We start from the raw sequence: 27855 nt of genomic DNA on the forward strand, positions 1-27855 counted from the left end.
TTTAGTTGCAAGATCATTCTGTTTATATACACCTGACATCCACATCAAGAGGCCTTAATGAATTAATAGTATATTACTTCAAACCCTGTAGCATATTACTTCAAATACTCTCCATATTTAAAATTCTTTTTCATTTGTATATTTGGTTAGCTTTCTAATATTCCTTTGCTTACACAAGACAGGAATGCATTTAAACTCTAATATGAGCTAGAAACTCAGCTACAGTTTGCAAGGTGCACTATACAGAATAACATGCAATACCCCCATTTTTCATGCACTAAATAGTAGAAGCAAGATTAGAACTGTTTCTTTCCAAATGCAAAATTCTGTGCTTGCACTGTGCTGATTAAAAATAAGACCAATTTGAATGGAAAAATTTGTAATTCTCTGATCTGAAAAAAGGTCAAAAATATAGCATGCTGGGAAAATACAAGCACCAGGATAGCCTGTATAAAAGCATAGTATAGTTACTAAAGATTTAGTAGACATATCATCTGTATGAGTCACCTGGACAGAAAGTAACCATACGACGTGAAATAAACATCTGAAAAGCATTCGCACTATACATTGGAACCGCATTGCTTTCAAATTCATCCTGAACACCATTGTCCATATTTTTCTCTGTCTGAAGGCAAGCAACAATTTTTGTTCTTCTTTTCAATCTCAGATATTTACCAAAGGGGTTTTCCAAAGACAAGTCCATATTTTCTCTTGCAAGCGTGAACTCAGGCAAGTTTTTCACCAACATTAATATAACATCCAAACGACTAGTTAGACTTTCATGAGTTTGTGCCAGCTGTACCGTACCTTTAGGCCCTATATGACTGGTAACTCAAGAGTTCTATTCACCAGCATTGTTTGTATCACTTTCTGCATGTAAGATAAAGCCTTAGTATGATACCTGGATGCTCTGGTCCATCCAGGCCTTGCTGTATGCTTTAATGCTCTGCTTCACATTTGAAATTTACTCCTGATTCCCTGATTCCTTACACTGGGATTGTACATTATACAACAAAAGCATGAAGGTTACTCAAAGACCCTGTCAAAACACAACATGGAGGCGTCCTCCATGAAGATGCTATTATGCTTATTTCAAGAAATAGGCATTTGCTAAACCAAATACAAGCAACATGAGAGATCATTCAACAATTGCAGTGAACTCACTGATAACGGGGACTTTCTGTCCTGGTCAATCCAGACACCTTCAGCATTTCTTTAATAATTTTGCTTTCTTATTTTTGGAACATAATTTCCTTACAAGTGTGCCTGCTTTATCAAAATATTACACATAATGTAGCCTTTCTATTTTCAGGCTGTATCTATAAATGACTATTTCATTTATGTTTCCAATCAATTCATACAGTATTCATATTAAGAGTGCTTTAGAGCTCAGACTGATTCAGAATTCTACAAAGCATAAACCTACCTCTAAAACTAAATCTCAGGAGCTGTGTCAGCTGCCTTAAAATATAAACCAAAGACACGGAGACCACAAGCCACCGGTTGCAGAGCAATGCTTCTCTTTCCAAGTGTCTGACTACTTCCATTAAACTTATAGCTCAACAGGCATTTTGTAGAAATGTTCACATATGGTTAAATAAGATTAAACTCATAATCACTTCAAGTGCAGCCAGCCAAAGAATAATACTTTTAATTCAGTGACAAGTCTCCCTCACCATTAGCGATCATTTATATTATCAATTAAAAAGCTGTTGTTCCACTTACTGTGCCACATCGGATACAGCTGGCAGTGGCAACTCTTCTGATACAAGGTCGATGTCATCAATGAAGCTGTTGGCCCGTGACATTTCTTGGGTATTCCCTTCCAAACGTCTTTTCACTGCAAGAATAATTCAAAGAAATCATAATACATTAGGGAGACAACATGTACAAGCTCTTTCCCTTGCTTAAGACATTGTGCAGTAGATTAAAGAAATGGTTCTAATATGCAATGTGGCTTTCTTTTTTTGTCAGAATCAGTGAAGTTGATGCTTATAACATATGCCATACAAAAATACATATGTGCATAATCATAGTTCAAATACACAGGAACCTTTTAGAAGAAAGGCTTGTCTTCTTGAGGACTGTCTCCCCGTAAGCAGAAATTCACCATATCTACAATTTCCATATGGGCATGACAATAGACAGAAATAATCTGACTTTTCATTTCCTCCGTTAATACTATTCGATATGCATACTCTAATTTCTCTAAACACCTTCTTTATAACTTTATTGCTATTATTATATAAACTGCACTTTTGTTTCAAGTATTCTATTTGGTCACTATATTCACCAGTGTTCAAAAATTCTCCCACGGACCAGGGAAAAGCCTCAGGTGTTTGAATGCCGTCGGCTCAGCAGGGTAACCATGATGGATGCAAAGCTGTACTGTAGCTCAGCTTACGCTCCAAGCATAAGAAAGCGACAGATTTCATTACAGACATATGATGGCCAACAAACAAAGGAGTTCACTCAGACTGCAAAAAATCAGAGAAGTGCAGCTAGCCCTGTAACTGATGAAAACCAATGGATTATGCTTTAAAAAGCTCTAGCCCCAGTGCTCATTTCCATCAAGTATAGGGCTGACTTCTTCCACTATAAATGTGAAGTATACACGTGCCTGCCTTTCTGAGTTCAGTTTCTGCTTTAAGGTCTTTTTAATATCTTTTCCAGTGTTTTTTGTTGTTCAAAAGCTATGAAGTAGCTTAAATTGCTGTGATGTGAAATAGCAATTTTTTTTCATGACTACTAGCGATCCTAACAGTTTCTAAGGAAGGTCCCTCTCTCTTTTAGTTCTGATCATTCTTGAAAGCTTGGCACATACAGCTATGAGCTGGCAGAGTCCAACTTGGAAAATGGATAGGATGACGCATATAAATTCAAGGGAGAAAAAAAGATAAATGTTTGCAGGGGGCAGGGATCACTAAAATTATGTGTCAGACAAAACAACTAAAAAACTAAGTACTGTCACTTGCATGTGTGTGATGGGTAAGAAGAAAAAAACCAACCAACATGACAAAAAGAAAGCTTGCCTCCTAGAAAACAGAATTGTTGAAGTCTGAAGCTAACTCAACAGCACCGCTTTGGCCGGACTACGTTCAAGCTAAACACTAAAAAGCATACAACATCAGAGCTTACTATTGGAAGAGCCATAGCATAAATGGCAAGGAGTGAAAATGAAGTCTATGGAATATATTTATAAAATGGCATAACTGAACACAGAGTCCGCCAAAGGCAGAGTTAAATCACTATGCCCACGTAAGGCATAATCAAATTAAAAGGAAAACATTGTATCACTAGCAATTCCTACTACACAACAGACTGCTGAAATAGTAAGGGAAGGACCTAGTGAATTCATGGGGGTTTGCCTCCTTTACAGCACAAGATAAATATTAAAATTACTGCAATGCATTTGTCATGATAAGAAGTAGGATTATATTTCATTTTCATCATTTTAAAGGTTTGGTCCATATTGCCTTATCAAACTTATCTCTGCCTCATATTGCCTTATCAAACTTATTTCTGTCTCATCACACTGCTGTTTCCAATCTGCATCCATGAATTCTCAGAAAAAACTCTAATTGTTTACATTTGCTTGCTAATTCCTTTTCGGAGAAGCGTTCACAACTACAATGGCTCTTTGCTCCATTATAACATGCTAGTTATGAGAAAAGAGAGACAACAGTAGCATGCCAGTTGTGAAACCTTCACTTTCTCATCATTCCATTTGTGGGTGCTGTACTGAGGGCTGCAGTGTGCACCTAGAACCCCGCTTCCCTGACCACAGACCTTCTGCAGAGATGTGTAGAATATAATCTGGGGCTTAATAGCCTCAACTGGTGCTTGGTTACCTACATGAGGATGGCAAGCTTCTGTCCCCTCTTTATGTAGGGTAAAAGCACGCGAGTTCTCCATTTGGTGAAGACTTTGCTATGATTACCTGTGACAGTCTCATCCCACAAGTAGTATGCATACTTTTCATTCCTACATGCATTTTGAAATAAAGACAATGCTGTGATTATCTACTTTATACAAACAGGAGTTCGTAACATATATTCCATAGTCCATTTTATTAGTTGAATTGAAGATGTGCACTTTGCTCAATGGAACTAAGTATTGGGGTCATGTCTCACAGATTACCTCCTCCTTGCTTCCTCTCTCCCCTCCCATGCTTCCCACATGGTCAGATCTGTGGACAGAACAATTTTTGCCAGTTTGGCTACAGACCAGATTTATCTCAAAAACCTGCCTCTAGCATACACAAGTATTAAGAGAAAGAAGAGCTTCCCCTAGAAGTGCCGCTCTTAAGCACCAAGTTAAAGCAGAAATCACAGCTCTGAGGCTCACGATATTTGGGTGGTGATAAGATTCCCTATTACTCTCAGAGCCACTTGACTCAATCTAGAGTCAGTTCAGGTTTGCGTTTTGTGAAGTATTAAGCCACCACAAAGGAATACCTGTTTTATCCTTGTAACCCTAATAATAAAAGTTATCTAATCCTAAATCCCTTTGTGCTTTTACCACCCATTAATAATGTTTTCTGTTCCACACATCCAAACATTAACATCAATGGTAAACACAAGTAACATGTCCTCTGTTCTAAATATTTTCTGTCTTTAAGGTGACTGTCAGAGTCATGAGCAGTTATCTTCTTATTTGAAACCCTCTTTCTGGAACCAGCTCAGTTTCTGAAGTCAACTGTTACTTTCCCTGGGTGAACTTCCAGAACTCATTCAGACAACAATGTTCAGTCATAAATCAAAATTCCCCAAATCACACAAAAAGGAACAAAAATATTTTTTGCATGTCAAGAAGCCATAGGCTTCTGAGCAGTGAAGTAATTCATAATAATGCTTTCATTTTGAGGAAGTGTGGAACATTAAAATACATTCAACACATGGCAGTGATGCTGTCCAGAAATAAAACTCAGAGTTGTAAGGTCCAGCTACTACATATGATAAGTTTCTAACAGCTGCAGCCCAAGTCAGAACAACTATATCTTCCATCTCTATATTTATTTTAATAAGCTTTCCTTTTCCAAACTGACTTTATGGGAATGAACGTCTAATTTTTGTTGTTGCAGAGTAGCGAGGAGAGGAGGCAAAGAAATACGAAAGGGAAAGAGAAGAGAAGCCATCCTTCCTTCCCAACGTGCTACTACTCAAAACATGAAGAAGCTGTACCTATTCGGTTATAAAACTCATAATATTTTCTGAGCATGAACACTCGGAAGCAGCAAGTTGAAAATACAGAACAGTATCTACCAGAGTACAACAAATACCAGTGACTGCCATAGACTTAGGAATCCATGGAACAGATCAACTCATTAAATCAAACAACAAAAGGAAAGCTAAATTTCATATATCTCTTTTTTCCTGCAGTGCCAGTTTCTAAAATGGTAAGAACATATAACAGACACATCCAAATGTAATGCAGAGATATTTTTGTAATGCTGCTTAGCTGTATCTAACCTTAGATTCCTTATCCGTCTTTTCAGTATGGGGAAAAAAGAAAACACCCAATTTACAACTGCAGTAGAAAAGATGATTGCACGTGGTTCCCATTACCATGGTCATCCTCAAATAGGCAATGCCTACCAATACCAGGACAAAATAACCAGGAAGATTTTGCACTATTCTCTTCTCAGATAAAGAAGGTGAAAAAGCGGGTCTCTTCTATTGCAAATAATTCCAACTTACTGTTTTTATTAGGAGGTTTTTCATATTCACCAAAAAAACCTCCAACACAAATTTAAAGATAATTCATACCACTCCCACAGACTTTACAGAAGTCTGCAGAGAATTGCAGTGGCTGCTTACGTTACATAGAAGGGTACCTGCAGTTCCTACTCCTAGGAATACAAACACCAAAGAACTTGAATGAAGGGAGATATTTGGCAAATTAAACTGGGAAAACACAAGCACGTGGCTAGAAACAGATGGTAAATCTGAGACAGTTTAACATAAACGAGTTCCTGTCGCATGAACATTTATTCCTCAAATTGTTAAGTAATAGATTGCGTGAAGACAACACCAAGTACCTGGTGACAGGGGAGAGCTCGCAGAGCAGATGGATAAAGATGACCAGGGAAGTTGTAGAGCTGCACGTAAAAAACGCAGACCGGAGAAGGGCCAGCTGGGACACAAAAGGTAAGCTAAACCAGTCCTCAACCAAAGCAGTAAAAAGATTAACATGTAGAGAACACTGATGAGGATAAGGTCTCCTCTACCAGATGAAAGTAAGGGTGGGGGCTTTTCTCTTTGTCTGGGGATTTTGCTTGTTTGGTTGGTTGTTTTTAAAACAGAACATTATAAATAACAGGCTTGAGATCAAAAGTAAATTCCAATCTGTTCCTTCAATGCCACTATCTTTTAATCACTTTCACCCACTTCAGTTATTCTTTTTCATTCTTAGAACAAGGACTTCTTATTAGCGCTAGAAAAGTTAACCTATATAGAATAACTCTTAAATGAAATAATCTGTGAGAGAAAAGTAACAAGATAGTCATAAAAACACATCTTGCAAAATGCTATTACGTGCTTAGCAAGAACTTAGTATGAAGAGTAACAGCAGAAACGGTAAATCCATAACTGCCTTCTTGAGAATATACACAATTAAAATGGAAATATACTCCCAATTTTTATTTTTTCACTGAATTCATTTGGAACGGGCACATCAAAATTATTATGACACCTAGCCCACTTTAAGTTACAATAAAACTTTTCTTTGTTAACAAAATCAAATTAAATATTAATATAAAGAACCATTCTGTAAATTTAACTACATGTTTAACAATCGGAAACAAAACAAGTTTATCAGCTTATTTACAGTGAGACCAATTGAATAGATTTTTTTTTAAAGGTGCCTAAACCCAATTTTCCAGTATGAGAGACATTCAGTAAAGTTTCCTAAATTCCATATGCACTTGAAAAAAAAAAAAAATGTGCTCTGCACGTTTCGTTGCCAGAACGTCTCATTGTTTGGTTAAACTATTACCCTAGCAATTATCAGTTTAAAAGACTGTATGTGCACAATATGCACTGTGGGTGATGCAGTCCTAGGAAAAAAGGAAAACCTCTTAATTTTTGTTCATACCCACTCTGTGACACACCTAAGCCAAAAACTTCTACTTTCTTTACAGTTAATGGGGAAAGGGACAAGGAGGGACTATTAGTTGACTGCTTTCCGACTTTCAGATCAGAAAGTGTTAAAACACACTCTCTCATAACACCAGGCTCCGCTACTCAATGTATGAATGTCTAGGAAGTAAACCTATGATTTGTTTAACTTGATACATAAGGCTGCACCTTGACAGAAAATCCATGGGATGACTATGCTTCCTTTATCCACAGGGAGAAAGTACCTGAGATCACAGCATTATTTCTTGTCTTCTTGCTTGTATCACCTCACTGCCCGAAACGCAGTATTTTTAAAGCTGTATAGAGAGGCAAGCTAGTTTGGGGCCTAGACTGAGACATTTCCACACCCTTACGTTCCTCAGAAAAAAAGGAAACTTAATGGCTTATGAAAGCTAAGGCACCTATAAGTGTCTGACACCTGACTACCAGCCTGCATTTAAAAACCTCTTCAACTTTGCTGCTGTTATTCATCTCAGCAGCCAAATGGTATTCAAGCTCTTTGCGCAGTCACGTTGGAAGAATACGTCAAAACATATCGCTAGCATACACCGAATAACTTCTTTAATAAAGTTACATTACGAGAGCTTTTCCTCATTACTATTGTGGAACTAAAGTGTCAGGAGTGTACTCAGCACTAGTCTAAATAAGAGCTATTTTCATTTCAGTTTTCTGTAAAAATGTGAGCATCTGAAGCTAGGATTTTCAGTCCTTGCTAGGTACTCAAATGTAAGCCATCTGCAAATGCCAAATACTCAGATTGTCCCATACACAACTCTAAGAGCTAGAAGTGCCCAGTACAGTTAAAAAAGCCAAGCCACTTTAGGTACCTAATTTTAGGCATCTAAATTTATTGTCATTAGAGACACGGCTGATACCGCAATTCTTGTACATTCTCCCTAAATTTGATTTTGCTCCCAGAAGACCTGCAGAATCAGGCCGCAATGTCTTAAACAGTAGTTTGCCAGCAGAACAGAAATAAAACAGCATCTGAAAAAGTGAAAAGAGGAATAAGAATAAATTTGTATTCGCTGTAAACATATTGCTAAGTATATGCAAAAAGTGCCATGCACTGTTGCTGCTGTACTTAGTTACATGTTCGGCTGCAAGTGTTTTAGATAAACTTCAACATCTGGTTTCCCATGTATCTGATTGGAAACAATCAGCACTCAAAAAACACTAATGCTGGCTTTATTTGTTGCACATTCTTTTGTTTAGATAAGCCTACAGGCCAAATTACATACTGCCTTACACCCCATGGAACCATAATCACTCATTACACATCTAATGGGACAGCATGGAAATGTAAATGAATACCAACACATAATTCAAAATCACAAAGGCACATAGTACCGGCAAACACGCAGAGAGAAAACAATGAAACGTACTTTTGAACGCACATGAAGATGCTGTTATCTACCCGACTACCTAAATCTTTGTAAGACCTAGCAAACAAGAAGGATGCAACACATTCACAAAAAAAAAAAACACCAAAAAATTTCTACAGCATCATAAATATAGGTCTACTTAAGAAAAAGTATATTCAGTGCAAAAATCAACTTCTTTTCTGTAAATGAAACATATTGGCTTAGAATATTTAGCTGAATATTTAGAGTGAAATAACTTGCAGAGTGAGCAAACATCCATACCACTGAACCTGTGTAATGGTTGGCATTAACCGACAAGCAGGTTTGTTGATAGATTCAGAAAAGTGGTCAGGGACCAATTGCATAAAGAGTTGTAAGTACCTCCTCATACACAGATATGACCTGTCAGAAGAGAATTGGAGATTAATGGAGCATAGTAGAGAAGCATGCAGTGTTGGTGCCACTCACTATCTGCTCAGATAGCAAGCTATGATTTCCCTTGTGCTCAGTTCAGTCCCTTTCAAAAGCATTCAGAAAGGATTTTCCTTGGCCAATTTAATCTGAGCAAATTAATTATTTTTTAAACGTCTATTGATTGCACTGTGATAAAAGCATTAATGATCAACTAAAAACATGAAAACATGGAGCTAAGCGACAAAGAAAAGATACTAATCTAGCTATGTTAACATTTACATTTCTGGTTGTATTATGCCAGGATTTGGTTTTCAGTTTTCTTCATGGGAATAGCCCACAACAGAAAGCTAGAGGAAGCTGTTTTCTGTTCCTTGTCAGAAGAGCAAGCTAAAATTTGTTCAAAAAAAGTGACAGATGTGATTTATTTATTTAAATTTTTTTTCAAACAGTGCTAAATGCAACTCACTATGAGTGAGATGTAGTCATTCTGCTATCATCATTTAGTCGTACTGCATGTTGGACAATAACATGAATATTTACTACATGGCTAGGTATGTGGTCCAACTGCCTGGATGCTTCACTCTGGCCTCCTGCCTTTCGTAAGAGAAAGGGGAGGGCGTTTCAGGAGTACACACAACTCTGTCAGCCAGATAACTTTTTCCATGCGTATGCATAACATGCCCTTAGAGCCTCTACTTGTTACAACAAAATTTACCTCTATAGACTTTTGTCCTCCATCTTACTGAGTCAAACAGACTAGAAGACCCCAAAGACACGGAAGCCAGAGAAACAGAAGGCCTATAACTGAACCCTAGAGGGGTTTCTCATTCTCAACCTGAATTATCCATAGAAATCTCCCATCTCTTTAAGATACGGGGTCTATATGTGTATCTCAGGTAGCAAGCCCTTCCCAGGTTTCTATGCAGATATAGAAGTGAACATGGACATCTTTGTTTTAACATTTCTTCTCTCTTTGGCTCTGTTTCTGAAAAAAGTAATGCCTTTTTTGTTAAAGCTATTTCTCCTAAACACAGAAAAAAAAGCAGGCTTCCAAACTCAGTCAAATGTGTGTGGTTGATACGGATGTTAATAAGGGGTAAGGTCAGACAAAGAGGTTGGAAAACAGATTTTCCTGGTTGGCTGGGAACAAGGAGCATTCTGAGAAACCCACAGAGTGAACTGCACAGAATATACAGTTCAGCTATCAAGTTGTGCCACGTGGCAGCAGCAGGAAGATCGTGACAGCGGGAAAAATACAGTGACACCAATAGGAAAAAGAACAGTTGTCCAAAACAAAGCACCCACCTACCTAATGCAGAGACTTCCCAGCCCTTGAGGATATCCTTCTTCAAGTGAGGACAGCAGGTACCTCATCTCCTCAAACATCTCCTAGCAAAAATCTGTCTTGGGACATATTTTAACACGTTGCCAACTCAACTTCATGTTCAACAAGAAATCCCTATATATCCCTCCTCTCCTGTTTCTCTTTCTTTGCAGGTTTACTAGCTTAATACTACATAGTCTTGCAGTAAACATTTCAATAACTGGGCAAATCTGCAGTCACAGCTTTCTGCAGAGGAGCTCCAATTCTGCCGCAGTAGTTTACGTTTGCCATTAACCATCGGTGGCTGGAACAGCACAGAAGTTGCTGACATATATTGTCAGCAGTGAGCTACTTTTCCTGCATACGTTAGGCCTAAATGCTGCCACAACTAGCGCAGGAGGAATGCGAACTGGACACCTTTGGGAAAGCATTACAAAGACAAGTTGTATTCAAATGATGTCAAGAAAACAGCGTTTCTCAATAGCATACAAAGTATTTTGATCAATTTCAACTTTGAAAAGTATTTCTTTCTCTTAACTAAAGCCTCATTCTGTTTCTTTTGCTTATCTGAGGCAACCTTTGTGTCCACAGATACTCTGAACATGTTCTCAGAGTTGGCGATACTATCTGCAGCTTGTGAATATGTTCAGAGATCAGCTCTCCATGACTAAATTCAAGTCACCAAAATTAATGCATTTGACTTCTTAAAGCTAGCAATACTTGACTGTTAGTTCAGTTATTCTGAAGAACAAAACAGAGTAAGAACAGTCAAGAAAAATAAGACAAAAATAGCTTTGAAAGTGATCTTTCTCCACTGCTTGGTTGTTTTTGTTTTTTTTTAAAGGACTAGAAGAACTTGACCTTAAAATGAAACAATTAATAGTCAGTGAAATGTAATTTGGCAGCTTGTTAGCTCTGCAGGGAGAGCTCTTAACACATACAAACTCTTAGAATTACACATAGGGAATGTATCATGTAATATAAATATATAGAGTTACTTTCCATTACAGGATTCAGAACTGCCATTATAGTAAAAATGTTTATTTTAAAAAGGAAGTACAGTTTTAGTGTGGCTATTAAAGAAAATAAACCAGTCTGAAAACATTTTTATTTTTCATGACTGTTAATGGTCAAAGCATACAAGTTGCAGTGACAGTAAAATTAGAAACATCTTCCAAATTGTTGTCAATATTTTGACTCACAAGGACACAAAACCCAATTATTGTAATTACAGTGAAATATGCCACAATTATTTGCTGGTCTAATGCAGTTCTCTGCATCACACAATTGAATCTTTGTAGAACAGTTTCCCATTGACTAGTAGTTAATCGTGAATTCCAGACATACAACATTGTTACCAATCTGCTTATTCTGTACTGACTGGAAAAAAGCTGTAAATTAAAGTAAATCTTCATACTAGAGGAAATAATTGCCATATTTGTCCTAGAACTCAAAGCAAGTTTAGCAAAATAATCTGTAGCTATTGACTGCACTAAATCAAAACTATTCCTGTCTAAAGCTCCAGCTGTTATTATCTTGTGCATTCCAGGTGAAAAACCAACATTTTATGGGAGTGTTCCCTTCCTATTTCAAATACATTTGCACCGAATACTTATTTGCTAAATGTTGAACGTGAAGACTTTTAGGTAGGGCAGTAATTTGAGTAAAAGTCCAAGTTACAACAATTAAAAAAGGAATTCAAAATAGCCATTGTTACTTGTACCCAATACTACACAAATTTTGAATGACAGATCTTCAGATCATAGAATTTGAACTGTAACATCTTGTAAGCACAAAAACCCCCTCATAAGCTATCTTCCTAGAAATGCTGCAAACCAACTGATTGCATTTTATTTAAAATTTAATTCATGAGGTCTTCAACCACGTACTTCAGAGCTCAATCAGTATGTGCATTCACTGTTAATGCTACAGTCCCACTTTCATATTGCTTATTCGGAAGTTCCATTAGGAAATATTTAGAATATCTTTTAAGTTCCTCTTAAATTTTTTTTAATTACAAAGAAGCTGATGAGCTTTTGCTGCTACAATGAAAACATGACTGTAATCCAATTTTTTGAGACTCAAATTATTAGCTTTAGAAGACCCAGCATAGTATTCTACACTCCCAATAGCAACCAAAAATTGTACATGACAAGGGAACAATGATATTTATAACTGAGACACAACTCTAAGTTCACACATGCCCTCAGTCAGAGGCTAAAGTCTTTCTTTACTGATGACATTGTGGAAACAGATTTTAATGTGTCCAGTAGTTCTTGAGGCTTAGGGTGACCTTGATTCTCCTCTGGCAGCAGGCCATGATTTTGCTTGAAAGATCACAGTGACAGTGAGAACAACTGACAGATGTAACGAGACATACAGCTCTACCATATGTCTCACCCTTCTCTCCACCAAAGGACCTGAGTGTAAGATGGTGAAAAAGCTCACTCTTAAGCACACCTTGCGCTTCTCAGTTTGACTGACCCACTCTCCCCATAAAACACATCTCCACGGAACAAAGAGCATTCCTCTTCAAGAGGAACAAAGCCCTGAAAAGCAGAGAACTAAGAGATCGCTGCTAATGCTGAGATTGCCAAATGCAACGGTCAGTACATTATGAACTACCTATAGATTCTGCCAATCCCAAAGAGAAATCTGGATGAATGCTGAATTTGAGGAATGACTTGACTGGGATCTGCATCTTCAGAGAAAGTAAATATTATACAAGTCACAACAGATATGTATTTTCTTAACCCATCAGTCCCATCACAAGGCTTGGTTCCACCTGCGCTTCTTTAAGCTATTGATCTTCACCACATTACTGAGGCCTGAGACACAAATTCATCTTTGCCATGTGTTAAAGTGACACGGCTCAATTACCAGTCTTACTGCCACTAATCTCATGATTTAGAGTCAACATTTTTATATATACACAGAGCTACAGATGTTGAGCCCCAACAGAGGCAGCAAGGGAAAAAACAGCTTCTATGCTACTGTCTTCCCAACCAAATATTTTTCTTTTACCAAAAAAAATGCAAGTACAATTTGTTTTCTAATCATCACTAACGGTTTCAGACACATTGTCAAGAGGACAGAAATTGCAAACACGATTAGGACAATCTTCTTTGTGCCACTGACTGCCTAAAGCAGCTCTGCTATTTATTGTTGGCAAACCACAGACTACCCTTGCAGAATATTCCCTTCAGTTTTCTGGAGCATGAAAGATTCAGATACCACTCAGTGCCTTAATTCCATTGAAGAATCCAAACAGTGATTCCCAACCTCCATACTCTGTCTTTTAATACATGCTAGGATCATACGATAACTGGAAAAATGTGTCTCTAGAATAACTTTGTTAGAGCCCTTGGGTAAACTTTTTCAGCTAGTAAAAACTCACAGAAAAGTGTTAATCTGATTTTTAAGTAAACTGGCAAATCCATTTTTAGCTGAAATAAGAAAGAGATTGCTCAAGACTGAATTCTCTTGTGTATAAAAAAATAGTTCAGCTCTCGCAAACATTTTCATCATAAACACTGTTTTGTAAGACACTTTAAAAAAAGACAGCTGAGTACTGTTCCCTTTTGAAAGAATGTTAAATACTTGACAGTTTCATCACTACCTCAAAGGGTTCTCCCTGAATCACTTCAGCTTGATTTTCCTTACAGTGGATTTCACAAGCCTTTGCTGTTGCCCAAGTGCTAAGAAGGACCTTTAAGGAAAGCGTGTATCACTACGCCCATGTCCAGAGCCAAGAGCACACCTGACTTGAGTCTGTGTCCTGAGCATGGCCACTAGCTCATTGCCATAAGGAGGCTGGGTTTTAAAGACAAGTAAAGGCACTTTGTTCCAAAACTACTTCTATTGCATTCAAAGACCAGGTTAGAATAGAACAGGTAATTCTGCCTCTACCTTTGTCCTGGGCAAACACCAGATATACAGGGTGCATCAAGAATATTTAAGACTTCAAGTGTTCTCTCAGCAATGGTTTGAAATTATAACTATTTCGCTTTATCCATTAAACATGGAAAAAATAGATGATTCACTATATATATTTTTGGTAAGTCTAAGTGCAGGGGTAGCAGGATTCCATGGTCATTCAAATGCAAACATATACATACCATCCTGGAATCATTTGCGCTTTTGAATAACTGCTGAAACAGACAAAACAGCTGGATTTTCCTAATATCAGGTAACAACAGATCAGGACAAAGAACTGTATTATGCACTGCCTTGTCTCCAACAGAGGTGAAGAGCAGATGCAGAAGGACAGGACAAATATACAGTGCTAGCTTCACAGAGAACTTCCTGTGGTCTGCAGCTGTGGGACTTTCCGAGTCTGAGGTGGTATCCAAGAATACTTAGTGGGTTTTCTTATTCAGTGAATTCATTCATGTGGAGATGAGAACACATCAAAATTTGTTTACACTGATTTTAGGAGAGATCTGAACATGCACTTGCCCAGTGAATGGAAAAAGCATGCAGGGGCCTCAAACGCTGTTAATATTGCTATGGGGGAAAATGCAATACTAGCGAAGCACCATGTCAAAACCCTAGAAAAGTAGGATATAAGTAAAATTAATTTTATTCCAATAAATCTTTAGAGGAAGGTATTACAGACTCTGGAAATAACAAAAGCATGGCCCAAGAGGCAAATTACTTCTTTCAAAAGGATAACATGAAGACTCTTATTACAATTGTAAAGCATTAAGACCCAAGATTTTCACTGCCATTTGGACTCTTGGCATCATAAAGGCTATGATTGTTGTACACAAGACTTGTCGAGATTTGATTTCAGACCAGTAGGGAGAAATTAACACTTTGCTCTTCATCTCCCTCCCCACCGCCTTCCTTTTCATTGATGCTCTTGTGCAGTTACTTCCTCATTCTGAATATTGACTATGTCTTTCTATTGGGGACCACTACACCCCAAGCCCATGCCTTACAAGTTGGCTTTCAAGCTATAAATACTTTAGTGTTCTCTTATCCAGATTTGGATAGGGTCCTTTTTCCATCTGAGAGCAGATTTAAATTAGGTTGAAATCACAAGTGAAGGGAAGATCTTACTGCCTGGTTCAAAGTACTGACCATTTCCAGCTTTGCAAAGGTTATTGTAGCAATGGTGTTTGCTAGCATGGCCCAAGAGAAGCAGGTCCCTGACAAGGTGCCCAATGACAGGACACAAGGTAACGGGCACAAACTTGGTCAAAGGAAGTTCCATCTAAACACGAGGAGGACCTTCTTTTCCTTTGAGGGTGGCAGAGCACTGGAACAAGCTGCCCAGAGAGGTTGTGGAGTCCCCTTCTCCGGAGATATTCAAAACTCGCCTGGGCACATTCCTGTGCAATCTGCTCCAGGTGAACCTGCTCTGGTGGAGGGGTTGGACTAGATGATCTCCAGAGGTCCCTTCCAACCCCTATCATTCTGCGATTCTCTTATGCCCAGATCTAACAGTCTCCCTCATCTGATGAGGGATTCACAACTGAAACCTTAGCTCTCTCCTGTTCCACTTCAAGGTCCTTATAGATTGGCAGTCAGCACAACATGCTCAGTTACTTGCAGTTCAACAGGTTAAATGAAAGCTGGCAGCATAGAGACAATTCAGCAGCATTATTTACCCTGAAGTATTTGTTCAGTTGCAAAAGCTTAGATGAGATCACTGAAATCAAAGAGTCTTTCTACAACAATTCCTTCATTTTTTCATGGCTAAGACCTCTATTCCTTCAGAGATAGTCTCATGGAAAAAGGTTACACTTCAGCATTTGAGATGGGACACATCTGCACTACACAAGGGAGGATGTGCAAAGCTAAGAAGTTTTATCTCCCTGCAGCATAATTTCTTCAGATGGTTGGCAGAGAAGCTAGCAAGATAAACATTGGAAAAATCTCTCGGACAATTCTATCTCATTTAGAGAAGAATTGCATTACCCAGATACAGCAGCATCTAAATGAAGGGAGGGAGCTACAGGATGCAATCACACATTGACAAGTCTTCTGAAGTGGGAACACACTAAGGTCCGTTCAATGCTCCAGAGGGGAAATAATAGAGGTGAAGGAGGTAGAAGAGGAGAGCATCAGAGGTCTCCTTAAAAAGACTTATTCCAAATTAAACACTTTTAAATAGTAAACAGCAAACTTGTTCAAATTAACCTGGTTTTAGAAATTGCTACTGATGCAGACTTTACGGACCCCAACCTAAACTGCCTTGCTCTCCATTTGTAAGAGAGGTTCAAGAAGCATTTTCCCCTCAGACCTTTCTACTCCAGTCAGTCCATGTCTGAGTTTGGCATATACTAAGGCATTTATTTATCTAGCAAAGAACATCTTTACCCCTAAGGAGACTTAAGCAGTCTGTAAATATAAATTGAGGCTCTTTACCAGGCAAAGTAATTCCCTGTAAAAACCATCACTATCTTACCCAAGTAGATCTCTATCAGCTAAAATTGATGTAATTCATCTGACATATAAATAGGCCTACTGTTTTAAGAATGTGATTTTACCTCATTAGAAGCAGCGCAACTGCAGAACTTCCAGAGATACCATTTCTCCAGCAAGAAAAGGAAAAATCCTGTTTAACACTGATATTTTATCATGCTAAGGCAAGTTTGTGTATACTTTTGCATATACTTTCTGCTAATCAGTCTAAGTTCGTCCCTGTAAACCTTAAACTGCTGGGCCCCCGTGTACACCAAGATCTATTGCACGCTCTCTCTTTCTTTTACAAGGTTACAGAAACAGCAGCCAGTCTGAGCCCTTCAAATAAACAGCCAGAGAAACTTGTAGACTTCTATCTAAGGCTGCTGGCACACACTTGCTTCATGATGGCTCACTCAGCACAAACTAATCTAGGATAGATTCAGGTCAACCTGACCTGAAATGGATCTTAATTGAGTTAGTACAACCAGGTCTAGAGTATCCCATTGCCATGGTCTGATTCACCCCATTAAAAACAGAATGAAAAAGCCACAAGCAACAAATACTGGCATTATGCTGCTTAAGATTTTTTTGAAAACTGGAATCAGGTTCTGAGAACTCAGCATAATATAATACTTAAAGGAACACAAATGGATCCAAAGGGTCAAAACACGGTCGCAGTTTACATACGCATAAGGCAGATTCAGGACCAGGCTGTGTGCAAGTCAGAATTCCTGGAATTAGTTATTAGAATTGTATTAGAGATGCTGTCCCCATAATTCATCTTGTTCAAAGATATAAAAAAATATTCTTCCCCGTCTACAGAGGAGTTTCTAAGTCCATGCAAACTACCCACAATTCTCTTGCTGGTGAGACCACAGAGAATCATAGAATTGGTTAGGTTGGAAAAGACCTTCAAGATCATCAAGTCCAACCATAGACCTAACGCCGCCAAGTCCACTACTAAACCATGTCCCTAAGCGCCTCATCCACACGTCTCTTAAATACCTCCAGGGATAGTGACTCCACCACCTCCCTGGGCAGCCTGTTCCAGTGTCTGACAACCCTTTCAGTGAAGAAGTTTTTCCTATATATCCAATCTAAACCTCCCCCGGCACAACTTGCGGCCATTTCCTCTTGTCACTGGGGAGACAAGACCAGCACCCACCTCTCTGCAACCCCCTTTCAGGTAATTATAGAGAGCAATAAGTTCTCCCGCAAGCGTCCTTTTCTCCAGACTAAATCACCCCAGTTCCCTCAACCGCTCCTCATCAGACTGGTGCTCCAGACCCCTCACCAGCTTCGTTGCCCTTCTCTGGACACGCTCCAGCAATGCTACAGACCATAGCAAGAATGAAAAAAGAAACCCAGGAGGTTTTTCCCTTGATGGTGGACTGCCACTGGAAGATGCTTAATACAAAAATAATACATTATTAAAATAATACATAATTTAAAAAGCCATCAGTGTTGCTTTATATTTCCAAGCTGGCTACTTTTCTGCTGCACTGTGAAGCGCTGATCACATCTGTATTTTTTCATAATACAAAGCAGGAGGGTGCCATATAGGAGTTTTATCCACATTAGCATAGAAGGAAAAGCAAGAGATCTCCCTCTTAGAGAGGAGGCAAAGCAGAGAGGAAGGGATGTCCAAAGTAATTCATCACCCTTCCCCCCAACCTCTATGGGCCTTACCCCAGGGGAATTACCATAGAAATTATTGCCAAGTCAGCTAGGATATTCACTGCAAATTTCTCTGCAGAACACTAAAGAAGAGCTTTTCCCAGAGATACATATACTCACTTATGGTTTCCAAGAGGTTCATTTAAATATAAATGTTGTCCTGCAAGTGAACAGGATTTATAGTGAAAAAGAATATATATTCCAGTTTTGCCAACTTCCCTTGTAAAAAAGGAATGTATTGTCCACACAAAACATTGCTGAAATGCATCAGTTATTTTTCCATATATCTCCCACTGAGTGCCTTTTTAACAACGGTTAAAGTTTTATCCAGTATTACTATCCAATTCAGCGATTACTTTAGTTTTATTTAACAGAAAAGTCAGCTGAAAAGCAGATATCAACAGCTCACTATAAAAGTCCAACACTCTAATTCTGCAAGAAAGACTAAAAATTTTAAGCAAAATTACTCATACATCATAGGCAGAAGCTTTTTACATCCTCAAAGTTTGCTCATAATTCAACATTGCTTTCTATCAAAAAAAGTAACAAGGTCAAATTTTGTCATCAGTTTAGTCAGGCAATGCTAAAGAGTTTAGAATTTGGCCCAATTTTAATCAATACAAATAAGCAGTCTTGCTCATTTAGACATTTATTAACTCTGATCAATAGATTTCTTACAACAGCTGCACAAAAATCAGTGAACAACGCAACCTATACAGAACATTGCAAATGTTTGCTCATTAGGAAATTACTGTTGCTTCCTCTTTTCTTTCCAAAAAGATAACAATATTGCAAAAGATTGTTTAGCCAAGTATTCTAATGCTAAAGGTGCACCAGTTGTATGTACACAGCAGATTACTGGACACTCCAAATGGAAGGGGAATCAGTTCCAGATGTTTTCCACTGATTAAATTCAGCCCAAGCAAGGTTAAGTAAATGACAAGCAGCTGCTTTTCGTTTTTGCAATAGTCATGAAAAATACTCTTAGAGTTTTGACTACCTCTAACTGGCAGCCACATGGTGCAGCACCTATTTTCCTAGGCTTTCATGATTAACAGAGACTGCGGACAGTCTTCAGAGCAACTACTTCTTGTTACCTCCAGTCTGTCAGATCTTAAACAGATCAGAATTAAGAGGAAGAAGCTCAACAATAAAAAAAGTCATCTCGCTTTGGCATGCCTCAATCAAGTACATCCCTAAGACACAGCCACTCTCATTGCATATACTAGTTTCTACTGGAGTAAGTAGAAAGGAAACAGGAAAATGTTGAATTATCACTAGACCAGATCGTGGCTTAGTGCCCTAATGACCCACCACTCCATTTCAAACAGGACAGCAAAGTCCATCACTTTCAGGTTGTCACACATAACACTCATGAGAAGAGCAAAAAGAAAATCTTAGCCAGCAACAGAGGCAGCAAGTATAAATTCAAAATTATTCAAGTGTGAAAATACAGAATGTAATAGCAAACAAGACCAGTTCAAATATGGGGTTTGCCTAGCTAGCCCTCCAAAGAGTTCTTGAACCTTTACTTGCAAAAAACCAGAGATCATTGACTAGAATGCATCAGTTTTTACCACGTACAGAGGTTGAAACAAAGCTTTATTTCTTAGCCTTTTCTCCTTCTATTTATACTCAGACATACAGGGGTTTTGTAACATCCGATAGGATTAAACTGACAGAAAGTCATAGAAGTCCCTCGCGCATGTATCTTTAGGCAAGTTGACAGGCCAGATTTTCCATCACAGCACTTATTCTGGGTGGTGCATAGAAGCATTTCCAAGGCACAGAAGTAAAAGCAAAGATTCCCATAGATTTGTGGTTGGGAAAATCTGGAAAGAACACCGTGTGTCCCTGTATATCAACATTAATTTCCAAGCACCATCTATGAGACTGCAAACAGCATGCTATGTAAAGAGATATATCAAGCAAACTAAAGTTGTTTAGAAAGTGGCTAACACCTGGGTATCTAAACAGGGAGCAAAACCAAAAAAGAAAACACTTCAACTTTTTTCTTCCCCATTTAAGTAATGGGGAGTGTTGCATATATAAATACACACACAACACCCTCAAAGAACCAGAATTTATTTTGCTTTTAATTCTAGAATCTTTTCAGCTTTCCCAGCTGACATACAAGGTAAAAATATGTAAAATACATGCTTTTCAAGCCCTATTAACTCACATATTCAAGTTACATTTAAACGAGTAGTAAAAGTATATTTACTACTCCACCATTTAAGTAGAACCAGTTAAAAAAACATAATTTTTTTTTTTTTTTTTTTATCATGATGCCCTGGTCCCCCACAATAATGTTTTGTCATGCCCCTCAGAAAGAACAAATTTTTGTGGCTAAAAAGTAGCTTTACATTCTGGATTAAATCACATCTTATTTTCTCCACAGAGCATTCACTACATTTTCTATGAAAATCAACTTCTCTTCTTGCAAAAGCTGACATTCCTGATTACCACTCCTCTTGTTTATGCTAACAATAAATAAACACGTAGGCCTATGTTTAATACCGCATTGACTAATAGCATTCTTCACTTCTGTAATGCTGTGTCAGTCTAAAAACACTTCATAAACAATTAAGACTCACAATATCCCTGTGACAGAGGAAAGACTTATATTCATTTAACTGATGACGCAACTGAAGCACAGCGAGTTAATTGTCTGCCCAAGGTCATGTAGCAAATCAGTAACAGAGCTGGGAACAGAATCCAGGAACACGGACCCATGCAGCGCTCCCTCCTCAACAGGAGACAAGCCTTTTACGTACAGCCTCAACACCAAAACAGGGTTTCCATTGCAGTCTAACAGCCCGCTACTACACGCTGGAGCTTTGTCATTGTCTTCCATTCTGCTTTTAACAGTCTCTAGCTGCCTCTGCTTCCTTTATGGAAAAGCTTAAGGCAAAACCTGACCATCCTTGGCTTTTTATGAAACCACTACACACACTAAAAACATAGGAAATGCAAACAGTTGCCCTTATTCCCATTTATAAGGTGAAGTACCTGCTTCTCACCTTGAGCAAGAAGGCTCTGAGGTGGCTCAAAAAGGTCTTCACTTCCATACAGTCACTAGTGAACCGTGATGGAAAACCTCACCAGCTACAGAACTACAACTGCGCTGTATGTCACTGCTGGCTTAAGTGCTGGTTGGGTTTTTCCCCCCCCTTTCCCGTTTCTTATCCACTGGATCAGATGGAGATATACCTTGCATTTTGAAATTAAATTACCGTTGTTTGAAGTTTGGTCTTCGGCATGTTAGACCACGTATTCTGTATTATGGGCTGCACTGGAGCGAGACTCACTACCTCACTGAAACATGTAATAAAAAGATGAGATTCTAAAACAGCAGCAGCGAGAAAAGTCTAAATTGCGTAGCTCATACTTATCTGTGCTTTTAAAGGTAAGTTTCACAGCCTGTTTCCCCAGGCAACCTCCATTTACATATTAGTTTCCCATTCCCTGATGCACAATCTGCATTATGATTTTTAATATTAGAGTTGCTCAACTCATTAGAACAGAATTAGAAAATTGTGGTCTTAACCAGAGTTCAAGCCCTCCATAAAAAGGAAACCTTAAATCCCAAATTGTCTCCCCCTCCCCCAAAGGTTGCCCTCACTTCCCCAAAATAATGTGGATGCTATGACCTGGAGAAGGGCGGGTGTGGCAGCGCTATGCTGTACAGGAAAAGGCTCTGCCTACAAGGGCTCATTTGAGCACAACGCATCCCCCAGCGCTACGCAATGAGGGGGTTCTCTTCTCCGCACTGCAGCATCATGTACCATAAACAGCTGGTTAATAGACCAGAGACCAGGTCAAGCAGCTGCCTTTGTACTTGATGTCAAAAGCATGGAGACAGATCACTGCAGTGAATTAGCAAAATAGAGGATTAGCAGGGGAACATGAGGCAGGAGCCAACCGCATGAGCGTTGCTGCTTCTGTGAGAGGCTCACAGGTCCACAGGCCATCTTCCAAAGTGCTCTCAGCCACTTCGAGTTGATACCAACCGCACATTGAAAAAAAATTCCACTCTAGTCAATGATCTGACCCACTGATGGGCTGATTTCATAGCACCAGGCTCGGAAACCTCTCTAAAATCATTTTTCAGTTAAATTGGTAAATCTTTCATTCAGTATCATATCCCAACAAGTTTTCATCCCTCTTACAGCAGCCTAAGCTAATTTTCTAGGCCACAATCCAGACCCTCTGTTTATGCACGTACAAGGATGAGACAGGAAAGAATGACTAAAATCAGTATGTAAACTGTCTTCTGCTTCTCTCCTATCTACAGCACACATTGCCACATCATAGAAAAATACCCCGCATCATCTGACGTGATTGCTCTTGACCAATTCGTGTTCACTGTTCCTTACCTTCCTTCCTACTGTCTGGGGTTTGGGTTTTTTATTTTACAAGTAGTTTGACCACACCAACATTCTTCTAGAAAATGGACTTTCCTAGAAATGGAAATGCCTCCCTCCCTCCCTTTCAAAGCATGCATTGCGCACCCTTTCATAGACCCATGCATCTCACCAGCCTCCTACCAGCCCCGGTAGTGGCTCTCAGGTTGATTCTGATCCCTCCCTTACTCCTCAGCTACTTACTTCACAAGCCCAGATAACTAAAAGCAACCTGACTCCAGTGTATCTAACTTTCCCAATTCTTTCTATTCTGTTCTGACTTGGTTTGCTATTATTTGGCTAATGATTCAGTGAGGAGCAAGTGACACAAATTGTAGTGTCAATTTTACTGAAATTCAGTGTTAATTGTCAGTGAAGAGAAAAAAGCATTAACTACTTCCTGACATCATTACTGTCTATACTTCACATTTAATAATTGGGCCAAAATTCCCTTCTGCACAGATTTTCACCCCAAGTTTACATTATCAAAAAGCTCACAATTTACCCAGACTGTTCCTATCTTCCCTACATTTTGGAGAAGTGACAGTTTGGGAAATTAATGTGAATTCATTAAGGAGCTCCTATGTCTCTTGAAACCTTCTGTGTCGTCCTGTGCTAGCACTGCTAGTAACAGAGCCTAAACTTTGTACCGAGTTTGCAAGTTTTTGAGTTTCCAAATTTTTCCTGGCCTGACTTAAAGTGATTTAGCCACGACAGCAATTTCTCTAATTGACCAGGTGTCTATATCAAACTTGTTTTATTTTGTTTATCTTTGTGTTGTACAACCATAGCTTCATATCTACAGTAGTAACAGCAGTTATTCTAGTAGAATGAGATATTTACAACTCAATAACGACATAGTTTATAGAAACACAGGCTGGGTAGAATATCGGAGGCCTTGAGATGTAGAAACACAGGATGCAGCGTATAGGAATACAGGCATGAGATAAGAGACAGGGCACAGGCTTGGCACTGGAGACCCCACAGCTATAAACAAATCACTAATGGGCAGTTAAAGAAAAATGCAGTCCTGGAGCAGGACAAATCTGGTTTTAAGGGTAACAGAACAAAGAAATACTATCTCACATACATGAAGGGGAACATATACAGTAAATTCAGATGAAACCTAGAGCTGCACACCAATGAAAAAATACATAAAAGTGTGTTACAAAACACTTATAAGTGACCCCAAGCAGATCCTGGGAGAGGAAGAAGAATCTATCACCACAGACATCATATTCCTCCTTGTGAAGGTCACCAGATTCCAACAACTCATTGCACCACTTCGCCTTCTCCCTCTACAGCAAATGAAACCTTCGGACCCAGATGAGCAAGAATGCCAGGAAAATAAGTAGAAATTAAGACATATGTGTTACAGTTCTAGTTGTATTTTTACTACTATTGCAACTTTTTAAATGTGCAAAAAACATTGCATTCAATTCTTTTTTGTAACAATCAGATCTAGACTAATAGTGATTAGATCTCAAGATTTCAGTTATACTAGCACTAAATTTAGTTTTACTTTTATAATGCTTGCTGCCTCTTGCTTGTAAAGACAACTTCGAGCATAACACTTCTTAGTCTTGCTTCCTACCATACCTTATCTATAACTCTGAGTTTCCATTCTTGAAGTCCAATAACTCCTATTTCATTTCTCTCTTCTTTCCAAGGCTGGCTAAGTCTATCATTTTATGGTTACTCTCCAACATGCCTTTCATATTTTTAATCAAATCTCTAGCAGTACAACCCAAAGGTAGAACACTCTCTCCTCTACTTCCACTCTCCACCTTCTGTACCCAGGCTAACGAAGAACTAGCAGAATGATACGTTTTTCCAATGCATTCCTGTCTTTATGGTCAACAGTTGAATTCTCCCTTGACACCCCTATGACAGGGTCTTGGATTTTCTTTCTTCATTCTCTTGCCCAGAGACTTACACAGCAAGACTATTGCAATGTATATTCTGGATCCAAGAGCAAAAATTATCAGGACCACACCAGTACTGTGAAATAGCTTACCAAAAACTATACAATTTATTAGGTTAATTTAATCTCACTTTTAAAAGCTGCCTTTGTTTTATTATTAGGCAAGATGTTGACTCAAACGTAATTTATTTGCTTCTCTAATTTTCTACATTTTTAAGGTTTTAACAGTTATCCAAAATATTAATTTTTGGCAACAAAACATCATATTCTGAGGTATGCCCTTCTTTGCAACTCATTTTTTTTCCTACTGCTGTGCCAACAATGCCTTTTTTTTTTTTACAGTTCTAATAGTCAACTTTACCAGAAACACCACTGCCACTCTTCCATGGTGGATAGGACTTCTGTTATTAATTTGTTTTTTTAACTCTGTAGCACAAACTTGTCATTCACCATGTGCTTATCCTAAGCCAATGTCATCCTAAAGTCTCTCTACCATGCAGAGAAACTTTTTTTTGCTACTGAACAGCTAAATTCAGTCTTGCATCACAACTGAAGTTAGCCAAAACATCTTCAACTAAATGAAGTTTCATCTCAGTGTACTGTCTTTGATGAAGCAAAAGTGTTTTCTGGATAAAAAAGTCTAGTAATATCAGTAAAAAAAAAAGTTTAATGAGAAAAAATTTGAGGGAGCTGCAAACGCCTTCTCTCACTTTGCACTCCCATGGTCTCTGGGACCATCTGGTACAGAGTCCCTACTCAAGTCCGGTGTGACGGGTGATCTAAACTCTGGTCCTAAATCAGGCAGAACAGGGAGTTGAATAAATGCAGAACAAAAATAAATTTTCAAACCTCAAAAGCTGCCAGATATAATCAGAAGTAAGTGTGAGTTTGGCAGAGGCAGCTGTTCCCGTCCTCTCAGCCTCTATCTCCCCTTACAGCACCCCCCCACCCCCAGTTCTACCATCCACTTTGGTCGTGCAAGATAAACCACAGGATTCACTGGACATTCTCACTCAGGACAGCTGGGGCTGAAACAGCAAAGACTGAAAATTTTCTGGTAGAGGCATACAGGTACATTTCCACAGTTCTCACCCACAGGCAAGTACCATTAGTACCTACAAGTCCTGAACTGACTGACATTTAGAAGTTAACAGCCCTATGCTGAATGCAGATGCTTAGTGCAAAACCACCAGCATCTGCTAAACTCACCTTCTTAAGAGCAAGACGTTTTTCAGAAGCATGGTATCTGGATACTTTCTCTTGTTAATTTGGAGCATATCTTTATATTTGTGCTTCTCTGACTTACTGACAGTTATGCAGACCCTCAAAAGCTTTGGTGTTTGCCTTATTCTGTTAGTTTTAGCCACGTGTTTTTTCTCACCTTTCACTCAGCTTGTCAGCACTGGAATCTATGAATCCACTTCATTTAAAATGTTTGCTTCTTTATATGTACTGCAGATTGTAATCCATTTAACTCCACTGAGGGAAAGCAGCCCTTTTTTCCCCAATGGAAATGCAACCAGTTTCCAGGAACAACCAATCCATTACTAGATAGGCAAGTTCTGGAATGTCAGCATCCAAACTAGCATTACAGACAGAATAAATCAACATTAACACTATTACACTCTTTATATAAAGAAGGCTTGCAAAGGTATTCCGGGGGTCATTGAAAATTACAGTTTTCTCCCCCCTCCTGGTAAAATTCCTCTTGTGCAGTTTTGCTTTAAATACGGAGGGGGGAAGGTGGGAGGGAATATGTCAGCATGCAAGAAACTCCAAAAAGCAAACAGAAAAGCACCGTGATAAATAGGGAATTTTGTTTTTACCCCAGTAGAGATTTATCACTGTGAGAGTCTTGCGACTTTGACAAATTTTACAATAATGAGTTGTGTATACAACCTACAATAACTGACAGAGAATAATATATTCCATCTGCTGGAGATGTCCCAGGAGGCTGACCTTCAAGGTCCAAAAACTTTCATGTTTTTATAATTTTTTCCTCCCTAATAAAACGTGTTATGAAACAGCTATTCAGTTCATTTTGAGAAGCATACATTGCAGTGAATAGCTGTTATGTGAAGATGAAACTCAAGTGCATGTAGAAGATAACATTTGAGTGTAACTGGTATTTTGTTTTTCTTCTATTTGGATCAGAATTTATGACCTGCCCCTCACTCTTGATATCATAGGTAACTACCACCTTGATATTTAAGTGCCTTCTTTAAATGTTACAGGAACATTAAAGACACCAGAGAGTTCATACACATCTTGTCATCCTGATAACAGACCCTGCTGCAGGGGAGCATGTACACAATAGTTGACAGAAGTACAGATAAAGATCTATTTCAAGACTATAGAGAACCATTATGGCTGTAAGGTCAGGTGAGGATGAAATCACTGAGGGTTTTAAATCACTACATGAAAAAATTAAACCATACACCCTGGTAAGAAAGAGTTCCTCAGTAGAAGCAAGAGATATCCATGAAAAGAATATACTGCACTCGAGTATCTTCAGCATCACAGTTATTTTCCAGAATTATTTTTATTAAATCCATGCTTGCTTTAGCTGTTCCTTTTTCATTTCTTTCTGAAGAGCTTCCTCATTTTGAGAGGTTTGACTTCAAATAAGGAAATCATTATTGAAGACGACTTTTGGCCTTTCCATTCGTGCGAGGATGGTTAAAGTTCTTAGGGTTACAGAGCATTATGTTAGTCACACCCAAAACTCTATGTGTGGTGCAGAACTAAGTCAGAGACTGTTTTCCTTCCAGGTTACCAAGTGTTTGTTTCAAGATTCCATCATTTATGATATGTAAAGATTTAGTTTCTACATTATGCACTATCCAATACATGGTTTTTATTACATATACACAAGTATCTCAGAAACCTTAATGTTGATCATATCTATAGGCTTTATAAGGCTTCCGTTTTCTCAAACCTTCTTCACATAGAAGAGGAAAGCATTTTTGCCTAGCTTCAAAAGACACCTCCTGAGCAAGTTTTGAGCAAGCCAAAAGGATGCTGGGTGGACATGGATACATGACCAGGATATCCTAAGAAAAACCTTATTTCCATTAAAAAAGGTATGCTCACACAATACAGTTCCTGCATTAAGGTAAATCTCTCCTTTATCAAGGAAATTTTAACTTTATTTTAGTCTACTTCTGCCCAGAACAAGGCATTTTCTTAGTGG

At 38.6% G+C, this 27855-nt stretch overlaps 1 protein-coding gene across 4 annotated transcripts in view; it reads right to left on the minus strand.

The window, feature by feature from the left end:
* LOC104259201 (potassium voltage-gated channel subfamily KQT member 1) overlaps positions 1 to 27855 on the minus strand; it is a 508020-nt gene that overhangs the window by 411856 nt on the left and 68309 nt on the right. For all 4 annotated transcript variants that reach the window (XM_059815977.1, XM_059815978.1, XM_059815976.1 and 1 more), the window contains exon 11: positions 1726 to 1840. In XM_059815977.1, the coding sequence (XP_059671960.1) occupies positions 1726 to 1840 (115 nt within the window). The remainder of the gene's footprint in view (positions 1 to 1725; positions 1841 to 27855) is intronic.

Source organism: Gavia stellata, chromosome 4 (assembly GCF_030936135.1).
Source record: "Gavia stellata isolate bGavSte3 chromosome 4, bGavSte3.hap2, whole genome shotgun sequence".
NCBI classification, from domain to species: domain Eukaryota; kingdom Metazoa; phylum Chordata; class Aves; order Gaviiformes; family Gaviidae; genus Gavia; species Gavia stellata.